This window comes from Belonocnema kinseyi, chromosome 7 (genome assembly GCF_010883055.1).
Source record: "Belonocnema kinseyi isolate 2016_QV_RU_SX_M_011 chromosome 7, B_treatae_v1, whole genome shotgun sequence".
Lineage (NCBI taxonomy): Eukaryota > Metazoa > Arthropoda > Insecta > Hymenoptera > Cynipidae > Belonocnema > Belonocnema kinseyi.
The window spans coordinates 2,076,788-2,089,279 of NC_046663.1; the positions used below are offsets into that span (position 1 = coordinate 2,076,788).

Sequence of the window (12,492 nt, forward strand, 5' to 3'; positions counted from 1 at the left end):
AATAAATTAAGAAGAATTAACATTAAACGACAATATTTGTATTTTCTTATTGGGTTCTATTAATTCAGTTTGCATATAAGAAAAAAAGAAAAAAGCAAAAAACCCGGAAAATTTCTTTAAAAATTCCTCTATTTCTCCTGTTTTTAAGAAATTTTCCGGGTTTTTTTGCTTTTTTTTTAATCAAAGAAATGAATTTTTAATTAAATAATTAATCTGACACTAAAAAAAATGAATTTTTAACAAAAGAGTTTAACTTCAAACCAAAAAGTCGAATTTTCAACAAAATTGAAAATTTTTTTTACATCTGTAAGACTAAAATAAATTAAGAAGAATTAACATTAAACGACAATATTTGTATTTTCTTATTGGGTTCTATTAATTCAGTTTGCATATAAGAAAAAAAGAAAAAAGCGAAAAAAACCCGGAAAGTTTCTTAAAAACAGGAGAAAAGAGAGGAATTTTTTTAAAAGGGGGGAAAAGAGAGAGGGGGGAGAGGGGGGGGGGGGGGGGGGGGGGGGGGGGGGTAAGTGGTCCTTACCTAGAGATCGAAGAAGTATAGCGTGTTCTCGAGTTTGCCCGCCACTGTCGAATCCAGTTTCAAATTCACCTCTGGTTGCATCCACAACCAAAAGAGCAACGTCAGCTTGAGTAGCACCTGTTATCATATTGGGTATAAAATCCTTATGGCCCGGAGCATCCAGCAAAGTTATGGATTTTGTACCCGTTTCAAATTTCGAATGGCCCACGTCCATTGTAATTCCTCTTTCTCTGCCGGCAAAATAAATATATTCTAATTACGTGGAACGACTGGAAAATTCAGGAAAATAATATTCACGACACTGACAAATTCCCGAGTTTGAAAATTTCCTAATAATACAATTCCTGAACAGTTTATAATATTACTGGATGTGAAAAATCCCGAAAGAAAATTTCCGAATTATAAAATACCCGAACTAGAAAATTTTTAAACTTAAACAATTAAAATTATATTTTATAACTCTGCATTTTTCTGCCGGTGATTTTACTTTTTGAGAATTTTCCAATTCGGTGATATTATAAGCTTTTTCGGGAATTTTATTATTCCGGAATATTACGATTCGGCAATTCTCCGCTGAATAATGAAGTTCCCGAATAGTCTATAAAATTACCGAATTGAAAAAATCTTGAATAATAAAATTTCTGAGCGTTTATAATATTACCGATTTTGAAAATTCCCGAATCATAAAATATCCTAAAAAGAACATTCTCGAACAGCTTATAATTTTACTATCCAGGAATTTTTTAATTAGGAATTTTTATTATTTGGACATTTTACAATTCGGTAATATTATAAACTTTTCGGGAATTTTATTATTTGGCAATCTTTTGTCGAATAATAAAATTCCCGAATAGTTTATTAAATTAACGAATTGAAAAAAATCCCAAATAATAAAATTTCCGACAGTTTATAATATTAGCGAATTTTGAAAATTCCCGACGGAAAATTCCCGAATCATAAAATATCCTAAAAAGAAAATTCCCGAACAGCTTATAATTTTATTATCCAGGAATTTTTTAATTAGGAATTTTTATTATTTGGACATTTTACAATTCGGTAATATTATAAACTTTTCGGGAATTTTATTATTCGGCAATCTTGAGTCGAATAATAAAATTCCCGAATAGTTTATTAAATTAACGAATTGAAAAAAATCCCAAATAATAAAATTTCCGACAGTTTATAATATTAGCGAATTTTGAAAATTCCCGACGGAAAATTACCGAATCATAAAATTTCCGAAAAGTTGATAATATTACTATTAAGAAATTTTATTATTCAGGAATTTTGTAATCCGCGAGTTTTATTATTCGGGATTTTCCCAATTAGGTAATATTTTAACTGTTCGGGAATTTTATTATTCGGTAATTTTATGATTCGTTAATTTTCCGGCGAAAAATACAATTCTCGAATAGTATATAGAATTACAGAATTGGAAAAATCCCAAAAAATAAAATTTCTGACAGTTTATAAAATTTTCCAATTCGATAATGTTATACACTGTTCGGGAATTCTATTATTCTTTAATTTTCCAATTCGGTGATATTATGAAATATTTCGAAAATTTATTATTCCAGAATTTTTTAATTCGGTAATATTATAAACTGTTCGGGAATTTTTCAATTCGGTAATATTATAGAATATTCGAGAATTTTATTATTCTGGAATTTTCCAATTCGGTAATATTATAAAATATTCAGGAATTTTATTATTCCAGAATTTTTCAGTTCGGTAATATTATAAAATATCCGGGAATTTTATTATTCGAGAATTTTTAATTTCTGTAATATTATGAACTGTTTGGTAATTTTTAAATTCGGTAATATTATACACTGTTTGGGAATTCAATCATTCGTGAATTATCTAATTCGGTAATATTATAAAATATTCGTAAAATTTATTATTCTAGAATTTTTTAATTCAGTAGTACAATAAACTTCGAAAATTTTCCAATTTTCCAATTATTTTTTGAGAATTTTCCAACTCGGTATTATCATAAACTGTTCGGGAATTTTCTAATTCTGGAATTGTATTACTATTCGAAAATTTTAGCATTCGTGAATTTTATTATTCTGGAATTTCCAATTCGGTAATATTATAATATATTCGGGAATTTTATTATTTGAGAATTTTTTAATTCTTAATGTAGTAAACTTTTCGTGAATTTTCAAATTTTGTAATCTTATTTTTCGGGAATTTTCCAATTCTGTAATATTATAAAATATTTGAGAATTTCATTATTCGGAAATTTTATGATTCGGGAATTTCGCAATTCGGTAATATTATGAAATATTCGAGAATTTTATTATTTGCAAAATTCAGGACTTTTCCAATTTGGTAATATTATGCACTATTTGGGAATTCTATTATTCTGGAATTTCCAATTCGGTAATATAAAATATTCGGGAATTTTATTCTTCGAGAATTTTTCAATTCGGTAATGTTATAAAATATTTGAAAATTTCATTATTCGGAAATTTTATTATTCGGCAATATTATACACTGTTTGGGAATTCTATTATTTTGGAATTTTCTAATTCGGTAATATTACAAAATATTCGAGAGTTTTATTATTCGGAAATTTTATTAATTCGAAAATTTTTCAGTTAGATACTATTATAAATTGTTTGGGAATTTTCTAATTCATGAATTATACTATTCTAATAATGAAACTTTATTATTCAGGAATTTTCCAATTTGGTAATAGTATACACTGTTCGGGAATTCTATTATACGAAAATTTTCCAATTTAGTAATATTATAAACTATTTGGAAATTTTCTAGTTCAGATATTTTATAATTCAGTAATTTTCTGTCTGAAATTTTATTGTTCGGAATTTTTCAAATTCGGTATTATTATAGATTGTTCTGAAAATTTCAAATTCGGGAATTTTATTTTTCGAGATTTTTCAGTCGTCCTAATTATGTGTTAAATAGTTATTTTCAGGCCTCAGACTCACTTCAGAGGTTAAAAATAGAGTAAATAGTGTCTTAAAAATGTTCAAGTATTTAACTAATGAGTAGTCCAAATTTAAGAGGGTGCAATAGAACATTAACTTGATCTTTTATGAAAAATTTCCATATTACACCTAAAGGTGGGTTTCCGTATGCGCGACTGAAGCCGCGCTACTTGATTTGCGCGAAACTAGTCGCGCGAAACTAGTCGCGCGATTAGTGATTTTTACGGGTTTCCTACGGGGCGTCTGGAGGCAAGCACCCAGGTCAATTTTCATTTCAGAGGGATGCCAGAAAATTTTAATTGAGCGGCATCTTTATAGTGATGACACAGTATTGCAAAAAATTTTCCGCGTTAATATCAGCCAGTCTAATTACATTGGTTGAAGATCTTCAGATAATAACAAAATATGCTTCAAATTGCTTTAAAAAATATTAAAGATTTTTCTTTGAAATAAATAATTTAAAGAAATATTTAACAAGATTTCAAAACAAATTTTGATATATAAATAACAACTGAACAATTAATAATTTTTAACTTCTAGTTTAAAATGTGTCAAAAAAATTGTAGTCCATCAAGTTTTAATGCTTTTCACTGAAATTGCTTAAAATTATATAATTTAACAAAAAATGTAATTAGTTGATTCATTCTTCAAATTAGAGCATTAAAAATTATAGCGTGGATTTTTTTGAACCTTCGATCTGTACAATTGATGAAAGTTAGAATCTTTTTATTTTCTAGTTTAGTGATATTTATTTAAAAATTGGAGAATTAAAATTTTTTCTTTATTTCTTGTCAATTAATTTTAAGGGTATATTTAAAAAGATTTAAATACTCAAGCAGAATTAAATAATTAGCAGAAAAAGTAGCGTTTCGCAGAGAAAGTATTCAAAAATTATAAAATAAAAACACTTTTGAATACTCAAGTCGCGGCGGGTGGGCAGCTAGACTGCTTCTTGAGCAGTCTAATCGCCGCGATTTATAGCCGCCTTTGGGGTCCCTACCGTCGCGCGTCGGGTGTCGCGCATTTAGGAAAGGGCGCCATTAGATTCAGTGAGAAGCAGTCATAAACTGAAACGCGCGATATGAGTCGCGCTGCTCCAGTCGCGCATACGGAAACCCACCTTAATAATTTAAAAGTATTTAAAATAAACTTCAATGTTTATTTAAAATATTATTCCAGACAATAAAATATCAAAATTCCTATTTATTTATCACACGCTCCACAATATTTTCCTTCTTCACCTCTTCTTCTCGTTTTTCCACTCAAAAGCGTACTGAATTGATATAACCCAATAAGAAAATCTAACTATTTTTCTTTGAAATTTCAGTTTTGTTGGTAGACAATAAATTTGTTTGGTTGATAATTAATTTGTTTTAGTTGGAGATTGAAATAATTTGTTAAAATGCCTTTCTGCATGTTAAATCCAACTATTTTTTTAATTTTTAATTAAAATATATTGTTCTTGAAATATCAACTATTACAACAACAATTATTACTACTTCCTTAAAAGATTATTGTTTTCGTTCAAGATACCCAATTATAGTTGAAAATTGTTTTTTTTGTTGTTGTTAAAATTAACTTTCTCTGTAGAAATTTTATCTTTTTTGGATAAAAATTCAAGTATATAGTTAAGAATTAATCTATTCCGGTCAAAAATTATCTTTTTTTTTGTGAATTCAACAATTTGGTTAAAAATGCAACCGTTTTGTTGAAAATTAATCTGTTTTAATTGAAAATTGGAGTATTTTGTTAAAAATTCGTATTTTTCTTGTTAAAAAATTACAATTTTTAAATTAAAATTTAACGATTTTTTTAAAAATCCCACTGATAAGTTTAAATTTACTTCTTTTTTTATTGAAAATCCATATTATGGGGTTGAAGATTCAACTCCTTGGTTCAAAGTTAAACTAATTTTTTAGAAAATAATTTTTTTATTGAAGATTCATAATTTTAGTTGAAAATTGGGTTATGTTTTTAGTTAAGAAATAATTTTTTATCTGAAAATTAAACATTTTCGTGGAAAATAAAAATGTGCGGGTTGAAAATTCGTCTCCTTTGCTTGAAGATTAAAAAATTTGGTATCAAAGTAAACTATTTGATATAAAAGTAAACTATTTGGTACAAAATTAAACTGTTCACTAGAGATTTCTTTTTGATTGAAAATAAATTCTACTCAATGACTAACATGAAATTTGGACTAAGATTACATCGATAGTTCAAACTATTCAATAGGAGGTGGATAACACTTGTGATAATTCTTTATGGTCTAGGGAGCTGGAAAAGGGAGAGGACGAGAAGGAAAACACTTGTGACAATGATTGCAAGATGCAAGAGGAGGATGAATGGGCGAACACTTGTGATAATGTTCAAGGACTTGGACAGCACGAAAAGGAAGATGATGAGGAGGAGGAAAGGAACACCTGTGATAATGTTAGAGGGTTTGAAGAGCTGTAAAAGGAGCACGAGGAGGAGGATAACTATAAGGAGGAAAAGTACATTTATGATAATGTTTGAGGGTATGGAGAGTTGAAAAAGGAGCAAGATGAGGAGGAGGAGAAGGATGATGATGAGGAGGAGGAACGAAGCACTTGCGACAATGTTTGAGGGTTTGGAGAGCTGGAAAAGCAGCACAAGGAGGAGGATAAAGAAAAGGAGAACACTTGTGATCATGTTTGAGGGCCCGGGAGCTGGAAAAGAAGAATGAGGAGGAGGACAATGAGGAGAAGGAGGATGCTGAGGAGGAAAGGAACACTTGTGATAATGTCGGAGGGTCTGGAGAACTGGAAAAGGAGCACTTGTTATAATGTTTAAGGGTATTGAGAGCTGAAAAAGGAGCACGAGGAGGAGGAAAGGAACACTTAGATAATGTTTAAGAGTCTGGAGACTGGGAAAGAAGCGCTAGGAGGTGGACAAGGATGATGCTGAGGAGGAGGAGGAGGAAAGGAACACTTGTGATAATGTTTAAGGGTCTGAAGACCTGCAAAAGGAGGAGGAGGATGATGAGGTGGAAAGGGACACTTGTGATAAAGTTTGAGGGCTTGGAGAGCTAGAAAAGCAGCAAAAGGAGGAGGAGAAAGAAAATGTGAAGAAGAACACTTGTGATCATGTTTAAGGGGCTGGAGAGCTGGAAAAAGATCACGAGGAGGAAGACGATGAGGAGAAGGAGGGGGGTGATGAGGAGGAAAGGAAAAATTGTGATTATGATTAAGGGCCTGGACAGTTGGAAAAGGAACACGAGGAGGAGAAGGAGGATGATGAGGAGGAGGAAAGGAACACTTGTGATAATGTTTGAGAGTCTGGAGAGCTAGAAAAGAAGCACGAGGAGGAGGATGATGATGATGATGATGATGATGATGACGATGAAGGGGAAAGGAACACTTGTTATAAAGTTTGAGGGTTTGGATAGATGAAAAAGCAGCAAGAGGAGAATGAGGATGAAGAAAAGGAGAATACTTGTGATCATGTTTGAGGACCTGTATAAATGGAAAAGGAGCACGAGGAGGAGGACGATATGGAGAAGGAGGAGGAACGGAAAACTTGTGATAATGTCGGAGGGTCTAGAGAGCTGTAAAAGGAGTACGAGTGGAGGAGGAAAGGAAAACTTGTGCTAATGTTTGAGGGTCTGGGGAGCTGGAAAAGTAGCACGACTACTTGTGATAATACTTGTGATAATGTTTGAGGGTCTGGGGAGCTGGAAAAGGGTCAAGTCGAGGGGGGAGAGAAGGAGGAGGAAAACACTTGTGAATATGTTGAATCAGCTAGGGGCAGGATAAGAAAGATAAAAACACATGTGTGTGTGTTGAAAAAGCAACACGACGACGAAGGGGAGGAGAACACTTGTGATAATGCTTTAGGGTCTAGAGAGCTGTAAAAGGAGTTCAACGAGGAGGAGGAGGAAAACACTTGTGACAATGTTTGCAAGGAGCAAGAGGAGGATGATCAGTGTGAGAACACTTGTGATAATGTTTGAGGATTTGGACAGCTTGAAGGAGGGGCTCAACTAGGGGGAGGAGAAAAACACATATGATAATATTTGAAGGTTTGTAGAGCTGGTAGAAGGGGCTCAACTAAGAGAAGAAAAACACGTGTGCTAATGTTTAAGGGTTTGGAAAGCTGGAAAAGGGACACACGAGGAGGAGGAGGAGGGGAGGAGGAGAACGATTGTGATAATGATTGAGGTTTTGGTGAGCTGCAAAAGGGGCAAATGGGGGAGGAGGAGCAGCTTTACGATTATGTATCAGGATTAGGAGAGCTGGAAAAGGGGCACCAATAAGAGAAGAATACTTACGATTCAAGTTTGACCAAGAATTAAAATACATCTAAGTAAAAAAAAAAACACCAAATTTATTTGTATACCTAATAGTATGTAAATAGTAGGAAAATAGTATGATTGTTCAAAAAAAGTGTAAAATAGTGTCAACAGTGTTGTGAGTCCGAGGACCGTATTTCCGATAATTCTAAATGTATAAAAGTTTCAACAAAATTTGATCGTCACCTTTCTTCTCCAGTTTCATCCAAGACCCAAGCATAAGCAAAGGACTGTTTGCCAATTTTTTTGCTCTCCTGCTGATATTTGTGAATCAATTTTGAAGAAACTTGGCCTAAATCACAGAGGAGTCTCCCCAGCAATGTACTTTTTCCAGCATCCACATGGCCCACGACAACCAGATGCAACTGTTCTTTCGAATCGCCTCGTTTGTTTTTGTAAATTGCAAAAGCGTCCACGTTCTCCTCCAAAGTCTTAGTTCTCGATTCTGGTTCGGGCGATGTCGTGCCCGATGTTGGTGACTGACACCTGGGTGTATTGGATTTTGAAATTCCGGATTTTTTTTCCTTATAGCTCGAATCAGCTCTCCGCCTGACATTAGGCGAATTTCGCTCCGAATTAGGAGTCTGTGATCGAGGACTTTCGATTCGTGAATTAACCAGTTCGCTATTTTCTGTTCCAGTCAAATCAAAACCCTTAATAACCGAGTGCGCAGCGGCCGGAACTACTTTGATAGTTGGCTTCGCTGTTTGTAAAGTTGATTTCGGTGTCGGCTTATTACCTATTAAAATTATTATTGTTATTGTTTGATTATTGTCATGGTATACTACCGAATTACTCTAGAAACCACCAACGTCCTGTCCAAAAAACTTAAAGTTGAATATCAGGTTCATATAGTTTATTGAAAAATTCGTATACAAAGTATTTAACTTTCTCCACAACGCATATCATTTCTCAGCAGCATTCTTAATTCGGAACAAATCTGTACTACTACTTTATTTTCTAATTTTTAACCCAATAATTATTTTCTAGGCTAATAATCCTTTCCTCATTGCTAAGACCTTTAATATTCAACAGGATGGCGATTCGGCGGACGATTTCAAATTCCTGGTTAAGTTTTTTAATTTTCTCAGTCAACTAAAAGTGACATTCATACATTTCGCAAAACGTAATCATTTATTTTAAATCATCACGTCCATTTTACACACCTTTTAACAGAACAGAGAAAAAAATTGCAAAATTAATTAATTTTTATATGAAGTTGTGAATCTTTAACTGGAAGAGTGGAATTTTAAACCAAAAATATGGATTTTTAAGCAATAAGATTAATTTTCAAACAAAAACATTAATTTTCTACCAAAAAATACAAGTTTTGAACAAAATACATGAATTTTAACAAAATAGTTGAATTTTTAAACAAAGGAGGCAAATTTTAAACCAAAAGTTGAATTGAGAAATTGAAAAAAAATCAATATAAAATGGAATATTTAAACTTTTAGTAAAAAAATTTTTTCATTTAAACTGATGAATGTCCAACTAAAATAATAAATCCTCAACTGGAACAAGTTAAACTTTGATAAAAAAAAACAAACAATTTTTACAAAGAAAGGTCAGTAAAAACTTAAATAATTAAATTTTTAATTAAAAAATATTGTTTAGCGCATGAAGTTTCGAGAAACAAATATTTTATTTTTAATTAGGATAAGTTAAATTTTGAACTAAAAAAAATTACTTTTAACAACAACAAAAAACTACATTTCCAAAAAAAATAGTTACATTCTCAAGCAGTCATGAATTTTCAACTAAAGTTGTAAATATATAACTGGAAATGTTGAATTTTAAACCAGCAAAATGAATTTTTAACTAAAATTCTGAATCTTTAACTATAATAATTGAATTTTGACAAAAAAATATTAATTTTCCACCAAGAAGATTAATTTCTGCCAACAAAGAAAGACGAATATTCAACTAAAAAAGAAGATTTTCCAACAAAAAATCGAATACTTAAATCTTTGTAAAAAATAGACTGTTCAAACAAAGAGATGATTTTTTAACAAAAAGTATGGAATATTTAACTGGAATAATAGTTGCATTTTCAGTTAAAAAAAATTTTTTCCTTCTGAAAAACAACAAAAGAAATAAATTTTTAACAAAAGGATTTCAATTTCAACCAAATAATTTTAATTTTCAATCTAAAAGATGCATTTTCCACTCAAATGATAAACATTTAATTGGATACTTGAATTTTTAACCAAAAAGAAGAATGTTTGAAAAAGATTAAGATTCAGTAAAAATGATAACAAAATACGTAAATTTTCAACGAGATAGTTGAATTATTAATTTAAAAAGAACAGTTTGGATCCAGTTGGTTAATTTTTGAAATAGAAAAGATCAATTTTCAATTGAAAACGGAAGTCACATTTTTACTTGGAAAAATTAATTTTGAACAAAAAAAAAAAAAACGGATTTTCAACAAAATAATTCAATTTTAACTAAATTGTTGAATTTTCATAAATTGTCAATCAAAACTTAAATAGTTAAGTTTAAAGTTAAGAAAATAAATGTTTAACCATAAAAGACAAATTTTCGAAGAAAAAAGATAATTTTTCAACAAAAATTGAATAATTAAAACTGTAATAGTAATTTTTATTTTTAGTTTGAGAAAAAATTATTTTAAATAAAAAAAGAAACAAATTTTCATTAAAATAGTTCACTTTTTAACCAAAGAAATGAATTTTCAACTAAAATTATGCATATTTAACTGGAATATTTGAATTTTCAACCAGAAATAAATGAATGTTTTATTTAAAAAGACAAATTTACATCCAAATTGTTACATTTGGAAATAGAAAAAATAAATTTTCCACTCAAAATGGAACGGTGAAATTTTTAGTTGGAAAAATTAACTTTTAACCAAACTGATGAATTTCCAACTAAAATGATAAAGCTTTAAATGGAACAGTTGAATTTTATACATAACAAAAAGATGGATTTTCCATAAATTGCATGAATTAAAAAAAAATTTAATTGTTTAATACAAAATATCAATTTTCATTTTAAAAAGGTAACATTTCAACTAAAAAAAGAATAGTTGAAAAAGTTTCATAGTTCATATTTTAATAAAAAAAGATGAAATTTATAAAAAAATAATTTTTAAACAAAAATGACAAATTTTCAACAAAAATTATGATTTTTCACTTAAGAAATACATGAAAGTTATCTAAATTGTTGAACTTTCAAGCCCAAAAAACGAATTTTTTCTAAAAAAATTTCATTTTTAAACCCAAATATGACTTTTCAGCAAAGAACTAATTCACCACAAAACTGATGCATTTCTACCCAACAAACCAAAAATTTCAAAACAAGAAAATTATTTCTTTTTACCAAAAAAAGAAGAATTTTCCGCTAAAAATATCAAACTTTAAAAAAATGGAAGTTACGTTTTCAATTAAAAAATCGATTTTAACAAAAAAAAAAGTTTTTTTTTCATTGAATAGTTAAATTTTCAACTAATGACATAAGCCTTCAATAAAAAAATAGACTTGTAACAATGCAGTTGAACTTTTGCCCAAGTAGTTGAATTATTAATTAAAAAGATTATTTTTTTACGAAAAATTTACGTTTTTATAGATAAAAAATTGCTACTAAAACAGATGAATTTTCAAATGAAAAAGATAAATTAATCAAAATTAGTTAAATTTTCTGTAAACACAAAAAAATTTAGTTGATGTGTCACGATAAAAATATGCATTTTGAAATAAGAAATAAGTTTCTACGAAAAAACAGACTTTTAATTCAAAAAGACGAATTTTTTACCAAACAGAATGACTTTTTAAAAAATTGTTGAATTCTATACCAAACAGTTGTATTTTTATCAAAATTAAATGAAATTTCTTTTAAAATCCATGAATTTTTATTAATTTTGTTTTAATATTTAAATTTTCATAAAAAAAGAATCCAGTTGACTTTTCAAGCGGAAAATATGAATTTTTCTAACAACAAAAAAGTTTCTAAGAAATAAATTGAATTTTTAACCCAAAAACACGAATTTTTTCAACCAAAAAGGATAAACTTTTAACAAAATTGACTTTTCAACATAAAAATACGAATTTTCTAGAAAGTAGTTTAATTTTCAACAAAATCCAAAAAAGATGCAATTTCTACTGAAAAAGATAACTTCGTCGAACTTTTAATAAAAAAGTATGACTTTTAACAAGATTATTAAAATTTTAACCAAACCGTTGCATTTTTTCAAGAAAAATGATAATTCTACTAAATTGGGTGAATTTTTTAATTAAAAAGACAAATTTTCAAACAAACAAAAAAGAGTTAACTTTCATCCGAAAATATTTCAATTGACTTTTCAAAACAAAAATACGAATTTTCTAGAAAATAGTTTAATTTTAAAATCCAAAAAATATGCAATTTCTACTAAAAAAGATGAACTTTTAAATCAAAAAGACAAATTTTCAGAAAAAGTAGTTTTCATAAAAAAAAGAAAATATTTTAGTTGACTTTTCAACCCCACAATAAGAATTATAAACAATAAGTTAATTTTCTGCTAAATAGTCGAACTTTATTATGACTTTTAACAAGATTATTAAAATTTTAATCAAACCGTTGCATTTTTCAAGAAAAATGATAATTCTACTAAATTGGGTGAATTTTTTAATTAAAAAGACAAATTTTCAAACAAACAAAAAAGAGTTAACTTTCATCCGAAAATA

General features: G+C 29.2%; 1 protein-coding gene across 1 annotated transcript in view; it reads right to left on the bottom strand.

Moving 5' to 3' along the window:
* The window catches only part of LOC117175896 (HBS1-like protein), a 48,622-nt gene that overhangs the window by 2,281 nt on the left and 33,849 nt on the right, over positions 1-12,492 (bottom strand). The window contains exons 5-6 of the mRNA XM_033365720.1: positions 7,994-8,546; positions 539-768 (exon numbers count right to left, since the gene is read on the bottom strand). Coding sequence (XP_033221611.1) covers positions 539-768; positions 7,994-8,546 — 783 coding nt within the window. The remainder of the gene's footprint in view (positions 1-538; positions 769-7,993; positions 8,547-12,492) is intronic.